The sequence below is a fragment of the Megalops cyprinoides genome, chromosome 13 (genome assembly GCF_013368585.1).
Source record: "Megalops cyprinoides isolate fMegCyp1 chromosome 13, fMegCyp1.pri, whole genome shotgun sequence".
In the NCBI taxonomy this organism is placed as follows: domain Eukaryota; kingdom Metazoa; phylum Chordata; class Actinopteri; order Elopiformes; family Megalopidae; genus Megalops; species Megalops cyprinoides.
This window is the reverse complement of record NC_050595.1, coordinates 10,912,464-10,936,477: the sequence shown is the minus strand read 5'-3', so window position 1 is coordinate 10,936,477 and position 24,014 is coordinate 10,912,464. Positions and strand designations below refer to the sequence as shown.

General features: G+C 40.9%; 2 protein-coding genes across 2 annotated transcripts; both read right to left on the bottom strand.

The window, feature by feature from the left end:
* Positions 1-860: 860 nt before the first annotated feature.
* On the bottom strand, positions 861-9,517 carry LOC118788445. The gene is made up of 5 exons (XM_036544447.1): positions 9,454-9,517; positions 8,838-8,936; positions 8,572-8,655; positions 5,817-6,001; positions 861-2,974 (listed from the first exon to the last, which is right to left on the bottom strand). Exons 2-5 carry the CDS (start codon positions 8,923-8,925, stop codon positions 2,093-2,095), a joined length of 1,239 nt encoding a protein of 412 aa, XP_036400340.1. The 5' UTR covers positions 8,926-8,936; positions 9,454-9,517; the 3' UTR covers positions 861-2,092.
* A 4,238-nt stretch (positions 9,518-13,755) lies between these two features.
* On the bottom strand, positions 13,756-18,317 carry LOC118788283 (synaptotagmin-1-like). The gene is made up of 8 exons (XM_036544239.1): positions 18,185-18,317; positions 17,730-17,899; positions 16,827-16,922; positions 16,364-16,531; positions 15,473-15,640; positions 15,201-15,318; positions 14,864-14,997; positions 13,756-13,997 (listed from the first exon to the last, which is right to left on the bottom strand). Exons 1-8 carry the CDS (start codon positions 18,315-18,317, stop codon positions 13,758-13,760), a joined length of 1,227 nt encoding a protein of 408 aa, XP_036400132.1. The 3' UTR covers positions 13,756-13,757.
* Positions 18,318-24,014: the final 5,697 nt, after the last annotated feature.

Genomic DNA, 24,014 nt, shown 5'->3' with positions numbered 1-24,014 from the left:
CAAATTTGACAAGGGGTGGGGTGGGGCCTCAATATAACTTTTGTGGCCACATCCTATCGATCAATCTGATCTAAACTGTTCCTTTATCCAGCTGCTACCTTCTCGTCTGGAGTCCTTACAGGTGGGAGAACATTGACCAGAGAGTCACACTCATTAACACCCTGAAGAGTCAAGGCAGGAACACATCTCCTTTAATATGTACAATTCCATATACAAATACAAATGTGACTTGAGAAAAATGACATTGGAAACACGTTTCACATTTTATGCTTTTCAGTTCAATCCACATAATCCAGGTCTACAAAATTCGCCTGAGTGTTAAAGTTCCTAGACCTACCTAGTACTGACATAGCACCAGGCCCCTGGTGAAATATAATTTGGAGGAACAAAAATGATACTAAGCAAATGTTCTTGCAGCAACAACTACAACTGAAAGAGCTAAGATGTCTATTTAAGCAGGAATCAATATCTACAGAGTGTGCGATTCCCAGAAACGTCAGAAACATTATAAAATGCCTTGCACACACCACTGCCACATTCTGCACTGATAACACACTGGAACCGTTCAGAACACTGGAGTACAAAGCTTTTACAGCACACCATTAATGTCACATCACAGATACCCGTACTCTGTCATTAGATCACAACATATTCCACATAGTGCACAGTTTGTCATTACAGCTTGCAGCATCAAAACTCCCATTAGTCAGGGTCTGAACCAGCTATGCACATGTATCACAGTACAGCTGCACAAGACAAGTTCATACAAAGGCACCAAACACTTAGCTTTTGTCCAGGAATTCTTATGGGTTGCTTAATAATAATAATAAAAAAAAAACCTCCAGCAATAACAACAACCAAAAGTTTCATCAAGGTGGTCTGTCTTAGTGAAGCTGGGTGTCTGGGAAGAACGTCACATCAAAGTTGCCTCCACTTAACAGTTTACTAGTTTTTATGTTTTAATGTTTAATGTTTTTAATGTTACACAAGATGTCTCCCGTCTTGCCTTACACAGCTGTTCCGAATGAATGTCAGTTCTTCATTTATTGAAATTGGATTTTTTCCCCCCTCCCACAAGATGTTTTGCAGTATTGCACTGTATCACAGCTCAACCCAATTTGCTCGCCAATACTGACATTCACCAGCAATGCAGTCTGTGATTTACCTGCAAATAACACCTGCAACGAGGCAACCACAACAACCACACGTCGCCTGAGCACCAAAGCAGCTTTTATTCAATGTAATGTTCACAAGACAGGGATCACCACTGATTTAAGTCCTCACGGAGGACACTGTCCTGGTATGCACCATCCTACTGGTGGACTAACATAGAAAGTCATAAGGCTAACCGGCAGTGTACTGCTATGGTTAGCAGATATGATGGCGATAGTACTGGCAACAATAGCCATTGGTAACCAATGGCTAAAAACACCACCAAAATGACAAGCTACAAGTCTATTACGATCATACAAATTCTGCAATAAGCAGATTACACTGGCAGTCACTCCCCTATTTGCTCCCCTAGAACAACTCTGAATCTCTTCCACACTTATATTCACATTGATATGGGTAGTGAGCAGCGGTCTGTGCCGGCCCCATCAGCTCAGAGACTGAGGCAGAGACAGTCTTCCTCCTTCTCATCCTGCAGCTCTGTTTGATTGACATCATTCGCTCACCTGAGAACTTCCCCCAAAGGCCCTGAAAGAAAAACAGTGCTGAATTTGCACTATGGCTGTGGTGATTGTGGGACAATAAACAGCTCTGTTTTCAGAACTGTGACGGCAGGTCCAAAATTCCCGCAGGGTAAAGTTGGCATCCCATCAGTAAACCACAGAAATCTCAGTCAAGGTGAGGATGTGAGAATGTGTACGGAGTGAACATCTCGGTTGTCATTTTTGTCCTGACACAGTTGAAAAGAGTAAAATAACGTCCATTCTCCACACATTGTAAGGTTCATTGTTGGGTTTTACGGGAGGGGCATGTGGTGTGGGGGAGTGAAAGGATCACTTTTCTGAAATGGGGTAAAAACAAAATAGAAGACCAAAAACACAAACAAAAAAAAAACAACCAATGGAGTGAATGTGCAAGAAAGTCAGGTCCAGGCCATTTTGCGGGAGATGGCCTGCTTGAAGCACTCTGGGTCCACGTCGCCCCCAGGCCGAAGGGCCTTCTCCAGGCTCACCAGCAGGTTTTGGTGGGCCTCTCTGATGTTCACCGGGTACTTGGCCCTCAGCAGCTCGTAGGCCGTAATGAGCCTCATATTCTGCTTGACCATGAGGTACTGGATGATGCAGGTGGGGGCCAGGGAGTAGCCGTCACGGCAGTGCACCAGCACGCGCTTCTTCTTCTCGGCCGACGCCTCGATGCACTCGTTGATGTCCTCGAAGCAGCGGCGCTTGAGGGCGGGGACGCTGGCGGCGTCGGACGCGTCGCCGATGTCTACCTTGAGGCGGGACCAGCTGTGGCGGGCGCCACGGGAGCAGGTGCAAGGGATGAGGCTGAGGCTGGTGTCCTCGGGGAGGCTGCTCATGTCGATGATGCTGTCGATGTTGTTGCGGCAGAGGGCACGCCCGCTGTAGGCCGCATTCAGGTTGCCCACGTAGATGTAGTCTGTCACCTTCGAGATGACCGGTTCTGAGTACTGGAAGTGCTCGGTCGTGCCCTGCTTGGCCTCCGGAGTCTCCTCCCCTTTTCCCCCGGCCCCACCCAGCCCTGACCCCACCCCGCCTCTCCTATAGTTGCGCAGCTTCTTGGAGCCGGAGCGGGAAGGAGGGTTGGAGTCCGACTCGGAGCTGCTGTTCCAGGGCGGGGAGAAGAGGGAGAAGCGGCTGGAGGACTTGCTCTTGGCGAGGGTCTCCACGGGGCTGGACAGGCCCGAGCTGGAGGTGGTGGTGGAGCCCGAGGCACAGAAGAGAGAGGCCCTCTCCAATGAGCCAGTGCTGCTGGCTGCTCCCACACTATGGGCTTGCTCCATCTGCAGGCAAACACACATGGCATCCGGTTAAGTGGGGCCTGTCTTGGCAATAAGCGCTGCAACCTAAAAAAGGGGACAGCTGTGCAACTTTGGTCACTTTTCTTGGCCTCCAATCAGATCTTGCAACTCCAACTCCCTCCAGGCATGCAGATAACAGAATACGCCCCCAAGACACCCCCTGCAAAACCCTGCACTCTCACTTATAGCTTTGGTCTATCCCCTTTTTTTCAATTAAGGAACTCTGCTATTTTTTTCAATTACTACCTGCCAGGACATGCCACTACAAGACCCATGAGCACTCATTTGCACCTTAAGGCTAATTTTAGAGATTCGCCTTGAGACTCCTAACCCCAGATGTGACAAGAACTCCTGAACAGCTTGGACACAATCCGATCTGATGAGATGTTTTAAAACATGTTTGGCTGCTTAGGTATTAGGTATTCGAAATGACCCATATTGGGGGCTGACCCATGGTTACTTTTTATTTTTTGGTATGAAGCATAGAATAATAGTGCGTTGAGGATCAATGGCTGAATTTAATGAACATTTCTCTGAAACAAAAGAAGGAAACAATAATCATCCAAATACAAACATGGGACCCAGTGTCCCAGGGAATTAAATGACAGTAACATGCCTTAGAGCATGAGTTAAAACCTAAGGCTAGGTTTATCCTTTTAGTAAATGGATTTTATGACTATCATCTTCTGTATCTATCTGTATCTCCCCCTGTAATGAGGGAACACAGTATAGCTAGGCATTTGATTAGTTACAAAGGTTTTTGAACTCCCGTCAACTCCACAATCCAATGGGCCTACACTAATTGCTACTGTGGGAATATCCTGGTCATCTCCACAGGCTAACCCCTGACAATGCAAAAACCTTCATTCTGTGGTACTTTAAACTCTGTAGGTACTACAACTCTTAAAACAAATGCAACTTTAACCACTCACCAAAAGTCAAAGTCCAGCGGGAAAAATATATAATTATATGATTCTTGCTATGATCCAATCAAGAAATTACTGATTTTATGGCTCCTACCCACCCAAGTTATTTTGTTGTGTTTGTTAAAAAGGCATCCAAATTCAGACAGGACTAATGACTTCTGAGCAGGTTTAATGCTTTGCCAAACCTAGAAGACTCCCTAAAATATTTACAGCACAGGAATCACATTTCCCACAATGCAAAGGGCAGAGCTGAATTTGGAATAAAATCTGTCACTGACCCCTTCTCTGGTAACCCCCCAAATGTAAGTAAGGCCCAGATATGATGATAGGAGTAATATTTAGGTCTGGGCCTTTTTTCAGCCAAGATCAATTTTTCAACTTTCAGTTGCCCACGGGAGAGACGGGGGTAAATATATCAGTTTTGAATATGGCAAGCGCCAAACACCTGAGGTGAATTTTTCTAGCAAAATCTGAGACGAATGGTGAGTGAGACTAATATACTTGGACTGATCCACTACTGTATCCAATAACACCAGCTAATTACCTTGAAAGAAACTCCATCTGTTAAGCATCTGACTTACATAACCTTAGCAAACTTTCATCACATATACTTTTCAAGATATGCCTACATGTGATCCCAATACGTAACTAGGGATGTGTCCTCAGTTCTCAGTCTCAGTGAAAGCGCCGTTACTTTCGAACCATCTGAATCGCATTAAAACGTCTGATAACTGTAAAATGATAATCAGTTGTAAGAAGTCAGAACATGTTACATACTACACGTCTATTTTTATGTCTATTTTACCTACAAAGACCCTTAAAAGCCATCATCTGCTACTACATTCAGTGGTTTACAATGAATTCATCTTCTCAAGTAGTTAATTTGTTTGCTGTTATTGCATTTCCTACAGCCTAATTCATAACAGAATTGTGAAAAAAAACAGTGAGATATAAGCAGACCAACGATGAGAATGCTAACAGGAATATAACATGCAAGTGGGGAAGCACATTTAACACCGCAAAGCATTGGATTTGTCATGGAATCAATCTAAGATTGCAGCATTACACTGTTCTTGGTCACTCTAAGAAAGAGCATCTCAGAAAGTGTAACTCAAACAACTGTTTCTGCTTGTTTCCAGTTTCACTGCCCTCCAGGCACCTCAGCATTTTCAAACCTGTTATTGCCCACTGATGATACTAATGAGGGTACTTGAGACACTACAGACTAATGGCAGAATCGAATTCACAGTGAGAATAATGTTGATGAATTACATGTTTTTAAAATACCATCTGTGTTCTAAATATCATTTAAATGCAGGAAAGGTCTGCAGTATAAACGTCTTAGCCAGAATAATTAAAAATATAGTAGTTTGTAATGACAATCATTTCAACAATCAGCTTGCTTGCTAACACAGATTCAACATCATTGTCTCAGTAAGAACCTGAACACTAATGTGGCAAAAGCAATTTTCATAATTTAAAAGTACAGGCTTAATTAATAACTCTAGCTACATCTGTGGAAACATACAGTACCTGGACACGTGACAGCTATGTAAAATAAAATAGTTCTGTTACTAACACACATGTGCTTTACTCAGTCATACAAACTGTTCTACAACTGAGTCACTACCTGGTATGTTAGAGAAAGGAGTACTACTGGCCCATTATCAGCTTCAATACCAACAACATGGGAAATCCTTATTATTATAAGCTAACATATTGGTAGTCCCCTAAAGAGGAGTCCCAATCCTGACTATTCAGAAATATAAGCGCATATTTTTTCTGGTTGTCCAGCTGTAGAAGAAAGGATGAAGAAAAGGAAACAGAAGAAAAGGATGTAAATGCCCATTTGAGAGCACTGGCAGAGCTGGACAGTCAGTCAGTCGCTCAAAGTTTACCTGCGCTTTGAGGTTGTTTTTCCATTCCTGTGTCTCCAGGGCCTTGAAGCGGCCATTGCTGTCAGATGAGACAGAGAGGCAGAGAGGCCGGTGGGCCCTAGGGGGCAGCTGGGGGGTGAGAGCCACGGTGACCTGCCGCGGCTCGGGATGCTCGTTCCTACTCATGATCAGGTTCGGACAGGAACCTGGTATGTGGACAGACAGGGGAAACAAAAGGATGTTTGTAGGATTTGGGGGGGCAGGCAAAACCAGTTACAACATGCTGTCATTTTATCTCTGAGAATTAAATTTAAAAGGGCGGCAGTGTAGCATAGTGGTTAAGGAGCAGGACTCGTAACCGAAAGGTTGCCGGTTCAATCCCCGCTGGGACACTGCTGCTGTACCCTTGGGCAAGGTACTTAACCCACAGTTGCCTCAGTAAATATCCAGCTGTATAAATGGATAACATTGTAAAGAACTGTAACCTATGTAAGTCGCTTTGGATAAAAGCGTCTGCCAAAAGAATAAATGTAAATTTAACATTGGCCAATAAAACCCTCCCAATCTGGCCTAAAGAAGGCAATTGTTTCCAACATTATGGACTCCCAGCCATGGTCAGTGAACAGCATATTCAATTAATTTCAATTAATATTTTGGAATTGATGTCAACAACTGAATTATGACATGTAAAGACAGCACTGTAACAATTTCAGTTACAACCTTTGAAAGCTTAATATGTTATATTATATATGATATCCAGAATTCCAATTTTGATTAGTAAGAACAGGACTTTTGATATCAAGAACTGTGACCCTGACTAGTAAGGACAAGCTATTATTATTATCATCATCATCATCATCATCATTATTATTAACTTATTTTGACATTTAAGTGGCTGTAATTTAATCACAACTTACATACACACAAACATAACGGAATGAAATCATGAGTTACCACTTGAAATGCATTAAAGAAGTCAAGAATCAAATTTTACATTTTGTAAATGAATTGCAACTATTCAGGAATAATACATATTTAAATGGTTTGCCATATGGAACAGCTGTATTTAACACCATAGCAAGTCCAGTTACAGGTTAAACAATGCCAGACACATTTTCACTGAATTTAGTTGTATGTATGTCCTTCAGAAAAAGTACTCCAATCCAAGGAGAATTTTAGGCAACACTTTTAGGCACATTTTCATGATGTTCATGAAAAACTAAGTCCTGTAAATCTAGAACATCAACCTGTCTTATTGTATAACTAAGACTATAAGCAAAGGACTGGGCAAACAGTACGTTTATGGTTTGCATATTTGTATATTACTGCTCCTAAAAATTTAGTCAGAGGTTTTACAATGTTTATTAGCATCACCAGTTCCAGAAACATGGATTGTGTGCAAATGTGTGCTGTGTTTCTGTACGAGTCCCGTTAAGAGTGCTGTTCTCAGGGTCTTCTGTCAAATGGCAACTCTACCAGAGGAGCTGAAGTGCTGATAAGCATGTGAATCAGCACGGTGAAGCCCAGACGAATCAATACTCCTTATGCTAATGCACAAAATGTGGGCAGAGAAGAGTTGCACGCACACGAACCACTGTGCCGCCACCTAAAATTCACATTTCACGGCAATAATGGAGAGCTCCGCAGTCTGCCACCTCAGTGAGCACACAGTGATTGTGATCAAGTACTTTCACATTCACACCAGCACAACTCCCACATTGTCCATTTTTTAATTGCATGGATTAACCAATCATGGCCATCTCTTCAGGACACAAACCCATGATTACGGCTGATTTTAAACAAGCCAGTTTAATCAACACAGCCTGGTTCAGGATTGTTAATGTTGGTGGACATGAAGAATGTAGGTAGAATGGGCTATAATGATTGCCCTCTTCAGCTAGAGACTGAACCACACAAATCAACACTGTGAAACAATTAGTAAAGTTTGTGTACCTGTAATGAGGTCTTATCTGTGCAACAAGATAATTTTCCCCCAGCCTACAATCGTATTTATAAAAATTTTGCAAATTCATTTAACTTTCAAAATATTGAAATAACAATATCTCTGCCTTTATTAGTGAGTTATCGAGTTCATTTGTCTTAAGGCTTCAAGAAATCAATATTTAGTCTGCACATGTTAAATTACAGCTGGCCTTAACTTCTCTATAGTTTACCGGCTCATACAGTCCATTACATACAGGCCATTTCACTCAGAAATGAATTCCTCTCATTCTTTCATGTCTCCTAAAAGTGAGCATAATTGCATGCTAGTGTCTCTATCACACTCAAAAGGTCTATCAACAGAATGAGCACACAAGAACAGCCAAGTTTACAATGACGAGAACAGACCATTCTGCCCGTGTAAGCCTCATTTTGCTGAGTCCAGAGGCTCCCAGCTCAGATGCATGAAATGGAACATCCTTCTCATTGCATGGCTAATCATTAACATGGAAAACTGATGGGTGCTATAGACCCTTCTAGATTAACAATGGATGAGGAAAATGTCAATGTTTGCATGTGTCACTAAAACTAATTAGCAAAGATAAGTAGCCTTTCTGATAGACCACGTGACAGATTATTGTAAAAGACTAAGATTGTGGAACAGTCTGTCGTCGTTACTGTCCAAGCCTGTCACTGTGGAACATTAGAATGGCAACAATCATTTCAAGACGTTTATTATACACATTTCAATATTAATTATAGTCAATATTAAAATCTACAACATCCTATACTTGCCCTTCTCCTCCCAGACATGAGATATGAGAGAACAACTTACCCGTAGCACATTCTGATCGAGTGATGGCAGACTGTAAGCAATTGTGGATCTTGAAAGTATTCTGAAGATGCTTAGCGATCATGCCTACAAGTTACGAAAACATAAGGGACCTGAAAATGCTTCTGAGCACTTTATCAAATTTTATATTAATACATTCAATAACAATCAATACTATATTGATAAGTTGGTCAGTTTTGGAAATATACTCTCTGATACACATAAAACATGTTATATCATCACATTGTATTATTAAAAAGACCATTTACCCGTCCTGCCATTCTTTTTTGAATGCAGCTTCTTATCTAGCAGCTTAAGTGCTATAAAGTCTTTGTTCCATTTTTCTATGGATTCCATTTTCTGGTCCCCTGCGGCAAAAAAAAAAAAATGCAATTAGTGATAACTTTATGTCAGTGGTGCAACAGGACAGTAGTAGTTGCACACAGCGTTAACAACTGCACTCCCACGCTGGTTAGCATGTTCGCAAGTCAAAACAAACGTTTTTAACGTTATTGACTCACGGTGCAAACTTTCAACCGTTACCAGCACGCTGTGCATTACAACACATACCCAAGACACCCGTTTCTAAAACGCATCGCGACAGATACATGGACATTGGCGATCGCTATCTCCTGGCTCCTTGGCTAACCCCGTCCAAGCTAAATGAAAAATGCATTACTACATCACTGCGGTTCTCTGCAGATGTATGATACTGTAGCTTCGTGCTATCACCGCCACTGGTAGCTGGGTCGTGCACAAGATTTGGCCAATTTCATGGGTGCGCGCAGATTACTGTCTTACACGACATATTCTGTTTATCACAAGGACAACTACTATATACATACATACACGCATAAACCGTTTTAAAATAAATTTTACACAAACCCTTTCGCCATTCACTCGCTCTATGCGGCACACAATCGAGAAAAGCTCATGTGCACAATGAAATTACGTCAGCAATGCGACCAGAAAGGGATTCTGGTATATACAGTCCTGTCGGTCTTGGGAAACTACAGTTTGTGTACGCTTACAAACTGTGCTGCCACAACTGTTTCTTGCTATTTTAAACTGTCATAATGATTAGAAATAGTGTTCGGTTTGATATTTGTCTGAATAGAAATTACCAAAGACAACAGCAATAATTGCTACCACAAAATCAGTAATAGCACCCACAACAACATTTATGTCAAAATGTTTTAAAAGTTTGAGGCGAGCACATCCTATAAAATACATTAATATATTATCTTATTCTAACTACGTTGTAACTATGAACCAATGAATCGTCACTCTTTAATTCAATAATATATGGTACTACAGGAATAATACAAAATATTGTGTTACTTCGTGTGGTCCGATCAGGAATCGCCGTTGACACAGCACAGTAACATCCTGCATTTCGTAGAGTGATGTGTCTCAACCACACACATTTCCAAACACGCCATTGGATGAATTAAATGGCTGCTTTGGTAGTCAGAGGCGCAGACTGAGGCACACCCAAAACCAATCTAAGACTAAGATTAAATCTTCGATTTACGTTGATAATCACAACATGGTTCCAGCATGATTGTTTGCATTATACATTTCTATAGTCCCCCTTTACCTGTGCAAGGTTTTAAAAGAATTATTGTGAAGGGGCAATCGGTAAATGCCTTCAGCTTCAGATTAACTGGCATTGAATTATCGATGTACGATTCTATTCTTTTTGTCGATGAGGACCTCTTGGACCTTGCTGCACATTTGTAATTTGACTTACCTGTGGAATACAGCTACGAATTGCAGAGGGGTGCTAATCGTACTACTTCTCTCAAGCTGTAGCAAATCCAACTCGGCAGAGCTTCAATGAGAATGCTCCCTGCATGATTCCGTATTATACTATGGGGTAGAAGAACCTCTCAGAGCATTAATTTATGTAACAGGTCTATGGCACTCAGTTGCAATTGGACGGCTTCACCCCTCTCTAGGTAACCTGGTAACATGGGCCAAGGGTGATGTCACTTCTGACTACGTGTGAGCAAAGTACATGCGGCGGAGAAACTGAGAGCGCCGCACTAAGCGCTTAGCAATTATTCCGTTTTCTTTGAACCTCGTGTGTTTTGTATTTCGTCGTGTGGAAGCGGTGAGACTATGGAGGAGCAGAATCCTGACACCACCATTGTAGATCCTTAGATCACAAATTCTAATTTTGCGTGTAAGAAGCATCAAAATGAAATATTTGGGGAAAAATCCTTTCAGAGTTATATATTTTTGTAATGGCGACGGACACGTTATTTTCAAGCATATTGAGAAAGACGTGAAATGTAATATTTGAAGTGACAGACTTTAAATTCAGCCCTTGAATCTAATGCAATGGCAGAATGCAATGATTCTTTGGATTTATTTGAGGAGTGTAGATCGTCTGTCTATAATCTCAAAGAAGCCCAATATTCATCCTTTTCTAGCTATCTGATCAAAACCTGATGTATGAAGTCAATATCTCCCCTTTCTGCCCTATCTGCACCTTTCCCATACCTGTAAGACAGAAACAAATGTGTAAGCAGATGTACATTTGTATAAGCAGCAAGTTTGTTGCACCAAATGCATGCCTCATGTTAATATTATGAAGAAAGAGCTGTCCTGCTGTTGACAAGACACTGAGTGCAGAAGGCTAGATTGTCTCTGCTGTTGTATATATGTTGTATTGTATGTCATTTTGTGGTTCATAAACATATTCCCGCACAACAAAGAAAAAAAAAGCCTCATTGTTCTGTAAGGCAAACAGGTCACATCATTTTAATGTCGCTGTTAGCTAGCACATGTAAAATGAAGAAATCGTGTCAAGCAAGAACCACCAGCGAAGGAAGCCCAGACAAAACACGGTGTCACCAATGCAGCACCAGTATATTGGTGCGAGATGTGATTATGGGCTGATGTGAGAGCTGATGATTATGAAAACACCCAAGGCATCTTCAGGCTGAATAAGGAGACGGCATGGTAATGGACACTTGCTTATGCATGGAGACGGGCGATGGATCACAACACTGGTGGGTGGCCGGCGGCCTGAATTAGCATTTCAAAGGGTTTCCTGAGCCACTCAGCCCCTTTTTCATTCACAGGTAAAAGACATGCTTCACCAAGACCGTCGTCACACATCTGCCCGGGCTTGGCCAGACCACGACGTTACCAGGATGTGGGACCACTGCTTTACTCCCTCCTCTTCAGTACCCATTGTCTTGCACCTGTTTGAGGTTGTTAAAGCACACTGCCCAAAATCCGTGTTCACACAGATTTCCCTTGTGGGAGGTAAAGAGAGAGGAGCCGCATGTGGGATGAAACTGAATTTGATGCCTCTTGATGGGTTGACTGAGATAAATTAACATTTGAAGTGAAACAGCGAATGCTATTGAGTTACTTCCTAATATGGTATTTTGGCTTATATTACTCAAGAGTCAGCTGTTCTTTGATGGGGCTTGCCTCAGTATTTAAGGAAGACAGAGACAACCTACAGCATACAGGACTGAATCTGTTGACATACAGTATACAGTAGGGAACGGTGGAGAGGCGTGCGCCTAACTTCTATCAGATGAAAGCCTTTCAGGGGCCCCACGCATGTAACATTACTGCAAACTCATGCGACGATTTGTTTGAAATATCCTGAAATAACTGCATCTGCCTTGCCCTAAGGCCATGGCAAAAAGTAAACTGTGTGTGGTAGTAAAATTAACTCACTGTTTTGTCTCTCTGGAGGGAGATAATGGCTTTCCCCCTTTACCAGTTAACACTCCAGCGGTGAAGGACAAACTGCTTCTTGGGGCCCCAGCGAGAGTGGGGTGATGTGGCCAGGAGATCAGAGCAGGCAGTGGTCATGACATCGTGAGTCACTGCCCAAAGTTTCCTCTACAGGTGCATCAACAGGTCTGATGTGCAGTCGGCCTATTGTAACAGGTTGGACATTTTACTTCACATTTACTTTACATAAACAAGTAACCTCAAGCAACTAAAACAAGAAAGTCTTTTTTTTTATTTTGTTTTATTTGCCGTTGGCCCTTGGCCATTCTCAGATTTATTACTCAGAGGTATTACTTTGGCTTAAATCAGACAATAATAAGAACACGAGCAACACATCTCACAGAGGCATCTGTCACAACCTGCTAATTGACACATCAGTATGAATGTGATTGCCACTCCCTATTGGTCAGTGCTCCAATTACAGCCCTGCAGGCAGGAATGCTTGCTTTCTCATTAAGTGACACTAATTAAGCCACATGTGAGCTGACGCGCTAGCATACTGTATGTCCTGCTGCCATTGTTGCTGCCAGAGGGACTGACACTGCTGTGTGTTCACTGATTTCCCACATGTGGTCTTGCTGCTTAGTGTCAAAGGGACAGAAACGATGCTGACACGGTCTCCTCTTAATTAAGCATGGGACACGTCCCCCTTGAGAGACTCACAATTAAATAATGAAGCATCCTTGCACCATTCTAAGTGCACAGGGCAAAAGCCAGTAGCACTCTGTATGGAATTTGCTATTACAACAGACCTGAGAATGGATTTCATATAAGCTAAAAACAGCTTAAAAGTTTAAAAACAAATAAATAAATGAGCAGCCAAGCAGATAAAATACAGAAGGAGCTTTCATCTCTATTCATAAACAGTGTTTTGAAAATGTCCTCTTAAAAATGGCCCTAAATGGCCACAGCCATTCAAGACGCCATCTCTTCTAAGAACGTGACCTCACCACACAATGTACCAATATGGAGTATGACAACAGCACTATGCTATTCTAAATCAACTGACCCAAATAATATTCAAACAGAGCTGTTTTAGATACATCATTTGTATCTATTGGGTTTAAGATTAGATTGTAATAGTTTAGCACTTCAATTTATTTGTATGTGAATGCATGTGTGTGTGAGAGGGAGAGCAAGAATATCATTTTTCTCTCAGACACTGTTCTTATTGTGGATTAAATAGCCTTAACAATGGTCTGATAAAAAAAAGTGGTTTTATAATCTCAACAAACCTTCAACATTTAGATAGCTGGTTGAAATCACCCCCCCCCCACCCCATCATGTCAACTATGAAAATGTATTCATTTATCCTAAGTATATGTGCATATATATTAATATTATTTTGCAGTGATAAAAAACAAACTAGCTACAGATGCAGCCCAGAAACCAAGATAAGTCTTTCTCTCAAACAGCCTGGGTCCTCAGAAGGTTTTGTTGGTGAAGGGGATCTTGAGGGTGTGCTTAAGTGCCAGGGTGGAGTCGACCTGTTCGGCCGACAGGAGAGAGTGCCACTGTGCCACCGGTCTGCGGGGATTGGACAGCATGTCCGCCCAATGGCGCAGCTGGTTCCCGGAGGCATCGCAGCCCAGGAAGATCTTCCCGATGGCGTCATTCCTGCTTACCTTGTCGTAGTCCCACACAGATATCACCAGCTGGACCCTCTGCAGAGACACAGGACACCCATGTAAAGCATCACTCATCGGATACCAGAGGAACATCCAGGGAATGTGGGCCTCAGTCATAAACACTTAATCCCAATTTAGACATAAAAGGGAGGGAATCCCTGCTTCATTGCTGACCTGGAACAAAAATATTTGCTGGCATATACATGAACACATTAATTAATAAAATACTTTACCATTTTGCAATTTATGAATCTCTAAACACGTCCGCCAGACGTGATGTCTGGTATTTACCAACAAGTGATAAGTAAAGAAAGAATCATTGCGTCTATGTGTTTGTTCTCTTGTCAAGAATTTAGGGGTAGATTCATCAAATATCTGTTTCGTTTTCCTTCATCCAAACCAGCTAACATTTCCTTAGTTCTCTATAAGGCAGTTGACAATTTGTCCCACCTCTTGAAATTCTACCTTCTGAATGTTTTGTTCTGAAATTTCTTGAAATTCTAAAATTGCATTCAAAGATTTTTTTGTATTCATATTATTCAAATGACAGGTTACAACCTTTTACCACTTGTTTTTTTTTTCAAGATATAGCAATGTTACAGTAGTTCAACAGTTGCCAATGAAATTAGTAAATGACATGTTAAAGAAGTTATGGTGACATTTTGCAACAAAGGGCATGGTAAACTCAAGATTGTAATTATTGTTATAAAATGAGGCACAGAAATCATTGCTGTATTATGAAAAGAAGCAGATCACATGATTATGTTCAGGCTGTTACAGCTTACCAGCAGAACTTAACATAATCAAGGCTGGAAAGCTATAAAGACTCCAAGCTTTTTCTTACTGTATAAAACCTGTCATTATCATTTGTTGCAATCACCTTGATTAGCAGCTGCACTCACCTGTATCTGATCAAAGGACACTTCAAAGTTAAATGATTCATTGAAGTAAGGATTCAGTGTTTTCTTCTTCACTGTCGTCCTTTTTTTCTTCCACTTTTTCTTGTCCAGGATCAGCTGCACTTTCACATACGGATCTATGATGGAAGAAAAAAAACAGAACTGTGACCAATCAATGAATCAACGAACCAGTTAGTGGCTCACAACCTGCCACGCCATCAAATAAGAATAACCTGATGCTGAAAGGCATTGAAGCTAAGGTGATCTTCAATTAAGGTGGGATACCAATTCCACATGGAATACAGTTGTATGTTAGTCCTTTCCTGCTGACATGACTGACCTGATAGCCCTCCATAATCCATCTTCTTCAGGTTCTTGGCTTCCAGGATAACCACAGTCAATTTGCTGGCAGTGGGAACATAACGCAGAGAGAAGCATATCTCCCCAAGGTTTTCCTGCTGTTATTCAGTAACACAACAACAGGAAATGCATGTGAAAATGTGCAATAATGTGCCAGAATGGAATATCACCAATGGACATCACAGTGTAGCCGTAAAGCTGTGTCCTTTATGTAAGGTCATACTAAATCTTCCATTGACACAGTGGTCCTACCTCAAACTTGGATGCTTCACCCAGATCTTTCCACTCTTCAATAACATGATTCCAGTCTATGGTGCCAAGCTGCAATCTTAGCTCGCCAATGATCTCATGTTTGGAAAATCTGTTGAAGTCGTACACCTGCATCACCAGCGTGGAATCACTGAGCTCTGACTGAGGGATCTACAGACAGGATGTAACCCAGCCCCAGGAGAGAAGTAGGCTGTGACTACTATCCCACAATCAACATTCAAAACAGAGGATGAAGCTAATATGATATACTGTATACATTCAATATAGTTTTTATTCAGTATGTTAAGAACCATAGAGTCTATTTAAGGTCAGTTACACCAATAATATTATTAATCTCAGTTTACAATTGTTACAGCAAGAATTTGTAAATCATGTTATATTTAATCAGAAATGGGTCACAACACCTAGTTTTAAACTTTGGATCTATGATGAAGGCAACAGCTTGTTATTTACAATAAGCTATGGTGTTGGCTCTGTTTAATTTTCAGCCATGAGAACAATGCAAATACATAATCTGACAGCATATATTTTATATAATTAACATATAAGAGTTTTTTTCTGCCCAATGTGGAATTGCCAACTGCAGTATACTAAGCTTGGCTTGCAAACATCAAATGGTCAGAAGACATCTCACGAGTGGCACAGTGCCAAAAAAAAAAAAAACTCTGGCCAAAGAAACCCACCTCATCCTGATGGAAAAAAGCCAATTGTTTTTCACCACTACAAATGAGACATCCATTGTCAGCGAATGACAGGTTCAAACCTGGGTCTCAGATATAGGACTCATGACCCATGTGGAACAAGTACCTTAGAACGTGTGTATTCTGTTGTTGTTTTGCAATGTAGCTGAAATGTTCAGTACAGCATACATACCTGGAATTTAAAATACTCATTGAAGACTGGCTGGAGTGTTTTCCTGAACACCTTGGTCTCATATGTCTTTGACTTGTTGGGGAGGCTGTAGACTTTTACATAGGGGTCAGATGTTCCTCCCAGATCCATGGCTTTTAAGGCTGTAGCCTCCTTTATTCCCACTGTGAGCTATGGAAAGGAGAGCCAGTCAAAGCCACTCGGTTATGGTAAATGGTCGTAAAACATAGTGCAGGGCATGATATACAGCATATCAAGGCATCCGGCCCTCTCGAAAGACAAGTATAATGCAAATTAAAATGTGTGCATGAACATGCAATGCTGAGCATAAAATTGCATATGCTAAGAGAAAGGGCCGGATACAGTCAAAAACAATGGGACTGGAATAATATGCTGTAGATAGAAGCTTTAGAGAGAGGCACTTCGTAATATGAGATTCAACATATATAGAGAGAGTGCAGCCCACCTCTGAGTCCTGGGCGTTATATTCCAGAGAGTACAGCAGTCTTCCCCTGGGCTTGTCTGCTGACCCATATTCCACATCATCTATCTCTGGCTGGACCTGCCAATCACAGACACTGTCAAAGGCAGGATCAGCCAATCACAGGCTCTGTTGAAGGCTGGCCCAGCCAATCACAGGCGCTGTTATGGGCTAGACCTATTGGTCATCGTGAAAGGCTGGACCTGCTAATCACAGACACTGTCAAAACATTGCAGTGGGTCATCTGAGCATAGACATTAATTTACTGTAACAATTATTGCAATTAATTAGATTATGTAATGTGCTGGGATGGAGCAATAAAACATAAAAATCTCTAGCACTCCCTGGCTGCCTTTAGGGGATATTAGGTGTGAACATTAAGATTTTAAGACGCAAAAATTAAGAAGTGAAATGACAATAGTTCAGGCTTACAGACTGACATACTATAACACAGGCTAGGCGCCAGGAGAAACTACAGTAGGGTGCACTTGCAATCCATGGGGGGTCACAGAACATCATATCTTAAAAAAACTTAATAAATACTGTGTAGACATTGGGATATAGGAATACAACTGGGGGTGCACTGAGGTCCATCTGGGGGTGCAATGCACCCCTAAGCATCCCCATAACACTGGCCCTGCTATAACAATAGGTTCACTGTAAACATTATCTTGGTTGTTTGCAGGTATAGAGCGAATACAGTCAAAATGCAGGCACTGTCAGTTGCATTCAATAGGCTGTGACGGTTTTTTTTTTTCTCTTTTCAAAGTTCTCTGAGGCCTACACCACAGCACAAATAAGACAATATCTCAGAGTGAGGGCATAATGGAAGGTAAAGGCATGACACATCAGATTCTCAGCGGGGGGGCAATGCACTTCTTATCTCACCAGCGCCGTTGTGGTGGAGCCATTTACACCTTTCATGTTGATCTGCTGGTCCACCTTCTTCTTCCTCTTCTTCTTCCCCTTGCAGCAGCATTTCACGCAGATGCAGAGCAGGCAGACCACAAACACCAGGATAACCAGGGCAAAGATGGCGTAAACCGCCCACCTCGGCACTGGCAGGGGAATAAGAGGGACATCAGCCCAGTATTATCTGCAGCAGAGCCGCAGAGTGGAGTTTCAGTGACCGCTGGGGGAACATACTTGCAGCATGAGACAGAGCACAGCCACAAGGATTAAAGGGAGATAAACTTGTAACAAGTGAAAATTGAGCAGTTAGAAATGTGCCGTTGGCGTGGAATTAGATATAGCATGCGGAACAGGTGCGACGGCAGTGTTCCATCTGTAATGTGGCCCGGCGGAACCAGGGAATGGGAGCTTTGGGGAGGGCGGGTACTCACAAGGGATCTTGTTGAGCAGCTGGGTCAGGAACCCAGGCGAGGCGGTGGTGGTGGTGCTGTTAAAAGCAGTGGTGGGGGTTACGGTGGTGTTAGCGCTAGGGTGAGTTATTGTTAATGGGCTTTTGGAAGACATGGTCTATGGCCTGAAATGATGAGACCTGAAACACGATGAACAGCAGATATACATCATAACATACGGGAACATATTATGTGTGTTATGCATGCTTATCACCGTGTCACCATCAGCCAATGCAAGTGTTATAGCAGGAACTGCAACATCGCTCTCTGCTGGTTATAAGTGGTATTGCCGCTTTTTGAACACACTACAGGTGGTCATGACTAGATCATTAGTTTTTCTTAATCCTTTAAGGTCAGAAAAGTAAAAAATAATCCATTTTTATACATACATACATTTTTTAAACACTATGAATTCATTTTATTTATTCATTTTCACACATTTGTAATTCTAAATAATAAATGTTTGTAAAACATGTAATACAAATCTCTGCATTCACTGTAAAGGTCGAAGAAGAGTTTCTGGACTCCACACTGAAATCACTTTTTCAAGTATAAAGCTTTTATGCCAGCTGCCCAAATTCAGACTTCGCATTTACAAATATAAATTCCTGTTTTACTATCATCGATCAGCTATTTATTATGAATAAAAGCGGACACAGATGAAGCTACAGTGTTCTCCTTGATAGAGGTTTAACACTGTAGCAATGAGAATAGAGCAACCATTTTTTACCTTCTTTGTTCACCAAATTCATGGATTCATAAGGATTGTCTCTCCGCAACATCACCTATTCCTACAAAGGAGCACCGAAGCGAGATAAACGCAATCCCTCAATGTAATAATGCAGGGCCAATGGCTATATTTCACACTACATCTCCCACAATGCACCACAGTGAAGGTGCATCTCCAACAACATCATCCAAGTGATTTACAGGCACTTCACAAGTCCCTTGGTGACCCTATTATGTGACCCACAGCATCTCAGCCAATTGTATTCTGCTGCTATGGACTCATGACCATTGTCAGCGAATGTCACAGCTCAGACTCGAACTTGCACACTAAGTCTATGCGCAGCAAGCACCTTAATCAGATGAGCCACCCATGAAAGGTCAACTTCTTTCCAGTCATTTACAACATAATAACCAAATTGTAATTTGGTGTGTAAGTATGCTGTGATGCCTGTGCGTAATTCTTTTGAGGGCAGAAGAAATGTAGATGAAGTCACATTTCACAGTTTATAATGAAGTAAGAAGCCTTTCTTACACCATAGGAATCTACATTTTACCAGCTGTTGGTCAAGTGTAATGCAGACAAAGACATACATGCACTTGAACATGCACATGAGCACATACTCACACACACACACACACAAATAAACACAACCTTTAATAAACACAAACTACTTTGAAAGTCTTTCTCCTATATCTTCAAATACTCGGTTGCTATGACAAAGAGCGGAAACTTAGCCTCCACCATCGTTAAACAACTCTGGGGAGTGCTGACAGCAGCACTAGCCAGCCATTAAACCAGGGCGTGCTTCAAAGTCAGATAACATTCCTCAGCAATAACATTGAACCCACACAGATCTGCTGTGTCGTAGTTAAAAAAACCAAGGAGTCCTATGCATTATGTCAACACACACATACACAAACACATTATATACACATGCAAACAAAAACATGTGCACACACATAATATGCACTGTAAATGTCATGCACAAATGTGAGATATATGAGGAAATAGATGAGCACCTAGGTAGAGCATAATAACAAAATACACCATTTTTCACATCAGCGACTCTTATGATGTCACAAGAGCTGAAGCGAAGACAATTCCCACACAGTGGACTGAAACATTCTGCTGTGCATGCAAGAAGAGCAGAGTTCTGTGTTCAATGCTACATCATCAATACCTTCACATATTCAAACTTCCCTCATCTTTTGTTAGTATCATAGTTTAGTGATGTTCACATATCAACCAGTTTAACATCACCTACTTGCTCAGTATCGCCGAAGTCCAGTTCGATCTAGACTGAGAGGGCTTTGTGTTATTGTGTCTCTAATTATCATGCTCTGGCTAGGACTTCCACTAGAGAAGCAAGAACAGGCAGCAAGGAAGGAAATCATTTCCTATGGAGAGGGCTGGGCTAGCTTGTGTTTGTCCAGTATAGTACAAGACTACTGTAAGATCTGAGGGAACCTCAGATTGCTTGTATTTGTTGAATACGGTTTATGTGGACTTTTACGCACATCATTTAAATATGGTGCTAATCACATAAACTGTCAGCTCTTTCACATTGTCAGGACATGTAACAAGGACAGACTACAGTTTATAGATGAATGTGCAAATATAGACTTACAGGCATCCACTGGGGTTATGATGTTCATTGGATATTTGCTCAGCCTAATCCCTCCACGATCAAAACCAAACAAATATTCCAGTTCAGTCCTTAGTCATTTTGGTTTTGTGGAATTAAAATAGCCCTAATATACTCATTCAAGACATTTAAAATATAACACACACTTCCCATAAGATATTGCACACACCCACACCCCTCATCACAAAATTCATATTACCATTATAATTCTTGTAACTGTGCGCCAAATAAATTTTGCTGAAGGGTATCACATTTGCTTATGCGGCTCCACATGCCCTCCTTCCTCACAATATTAGCATGGAACTGTTGGCACCGATACAATCTACAATCTTAGAATCAGATTCTGGACTTTGTCCTGCACAGAAATGATATTTACATCTCCTATATATAGTAAGTCTACCATTCCTGTAGCAATCAAGGTACCAACCTGTTGGAATGTTTTCATTTGCTCATTTTAAATGTTTACACCAGACCTTATTACTCTAGCACTACTGTACCTTATGAATTCCTTCACTGAGTCAGTATCAAAAAGCATTTGCTGCTGTAATTCACACTACTGTACTTTTCTCGGCATTATGCTTATCATTGCATACAGATAATTAATCTTACAGTATTTATGCTAGACAAACTGCATTTATACTTTGTGTGCTCATTAATTCCCCCAAGCTGATTAGGTTAACAATGTAACCACAGTATGGGGTGTAACCCAGAACAAACCTCAGAACAGTCTACCAACTGACCCAAATTTAAGACTTAGAGAAGACTAAGAAGATTTTGTTTGTAGTTAAATGATTCATGGTAAAATTCAAAAGCACACATTCACAGCAATGTGTAAGGCTAAACAGCTTAGCATAACAGCGTACAGCATAAACCTGCTCTTACTTCTACCTCAAGATACACAATGTCATATTAATTTGAGTGTAATGTGTATGCAGTGTTTTGCCAGTGAGTGTATAAGAACTCAGCTCTGACTAAAAATATTTTGTACTTGATCTCATCATTTCATGCTTCCATAATTCTGCATAGCTAAAGCTCAAATTATTTAGCAGCTATGGCTAAACTATAAGGACAAATATTGGTTTTCCAAAAAATCAAAGATCACTTACAACATTGTGACTATCGATTTCCTTATTCAAACTCTCTCACTAATGTAAACATATCAGAATGTGACATACTAGGGATACTGCAAAATCATATACAGTTGTGTCAAAGCAGAACTGACCCTCTGAACTGCTATAGGTAAAAAGCAATGCTCAAATGAATCTCACTAATGAATGACATTAGGGCACTGCAACTAACTAGTTGACACAGTCTGACGATTGCAAAGCATGTACCAAACTACCCATGGGTAGCCCAATTCCAGATACTTTTATAAAATATGGACTACATTGTGAATTCACTACAATGAGATTGTCATCACAGCACACATCATCACGTCTGGGAACTAAACTGTAGTCTTACACATATAACCCATACCACATGCACCAAAAACCACAAGTCACTTGTGGTCTTTGGGATATCAAACGCACCAACAATATGAAATGCTACACGTGTCAGTTAGACAAGACTTACCTTACTTACTACTTGTGCTTTGAATTAGGATGAAAGAACAGGGAGAGAGAAAAAGTTCTGCCAAAGAGAATCTTGTTTCTTGAAAAGGTACCCCCTTTACTCTTCCTCACTTGGGCAGCAGTAAATTCCAAACATCTGGCGTTCTCATTTCTCAATAAAAGTTATGGTTCATATACAGTTAAGCGGTTGTGAACAATCAGGTCTTGTCATTTCAGTTATACACTTAAATACACTAAAGTAAATACTAAACCAGTCACTGAGTTGTCCCAGCCACACCTCATCTTTACACACACTCACCTGAAGACTGGGTGCTCTGCTGGAATGCACTTGAACTCCACCCAGAGAAAATCTCCATGTTGATTCAGTGGAATTAAATTAAAATTAAACTAGAATATTAAAATTTGTCTACAAAATTTACCCACATGCGTTTTCACTTTTCATAGAATGTGTCTATTGTATCACAGTAGGGTAACACTAAAAGCATAATGATTGTACTTTTAAACCTGAACAATCCTGTATAACAATGTCAAAAATGCGAAGCTTCAGCAACTGTGTTACATGCACTGGTACAATCATTTATTTACCATCTTAGTTTAGGTTGGGTATGAGTTAAGTAAGACAAAAAAAAAAATCTCAGTGCTACAGGATGTAGTATAACATTATTGCAGCTATTGCTGTTACCATGATGGATTAGATGTTGTGGTATGCAACGTAGTCTATGGTTCAGTCTAGGGTTAGCCAATAAAGGGGGCACTCCAGGTGAGTACTCGCAGACTAATCCTCGCTAAGTATTGTAACGCTTTAACAAAAGTAATTTCCATGAGTTTTCTAATGAGACATTTTGAGTAAAACTTGTCAAAAGGCTGGAGCAGGTATGTGGTTTAGCTTATGCTGCTGCAATGCTGACACAGTGTTGAGGCAACATTCTAAATTTAGATTTTTACAGATTCTTCTCAGCATCAAAAGTCTGCCATTTTTCTTTGTCATTTAATCTTGCCATTGGGTTTGCTTTAGTCTCATAATGCTGGCCACAATGGATTGGGGAAAATATGTCCTGAGGGACAGATATGCTGTTTGAGACATTCTAACTTTTTATTTCCTTACATGTTTAGCATTACAGTGACACTTGGAAAACATTTTGAAAAATGGATTAGCATGGAATGTACTTACTCCAGTGCTTATTTTCCGAGAAAGCCTTTCAGTGTTGTATTGTAGACCTGTGATGCAGTGGCTTCGCAAAGCATTTAGACTCCTTCACTTTTTGCGCACCTTACTTTATAGACTTACTTTATAGTCATCTAAAATGCATTAAATGTATTCTTTTGGGTGTCAATCTACACACCATAACCATAATCACAAAGCAAAAACATTTTTTAGAAATGTTTGCAAGTGCATTAAAAATCAAAATTATTAATATTTTATATAAAATTATTATTACAGGATAATTGAGTTGTCCTGAGACACTATATGACTTTTATTATTTTCACACACTGTGATTTTTTTTTCTTGATATATTCCCTGTGTCTTTAATGCAATAATTTGACATCTGATTGAATATACTCATGTATAATTTGGCGAGTTAGGCTAAATATGTTTATAAGCTATTTGATTAAACAAATTCCACCCATCATTTGGACTTGGACTACAAGCAAAGACAGCACTGATTTGTTTGATGTTACGTTTTTCAAGCCAAGTAAAACATTTCATAACATTTTATCACAAAGAATGTAACATGGCACCGGCATGGTGACATAGAAACAAAGAGGCAGAGGCACGTGAGAGGGAGAGAGACATTTTGCGGTTCCTCCTTAAGGTTTTGGGAGGATTTAGGTGTGTCTCTTTAAGAATTAATATCGTTGCAAGTC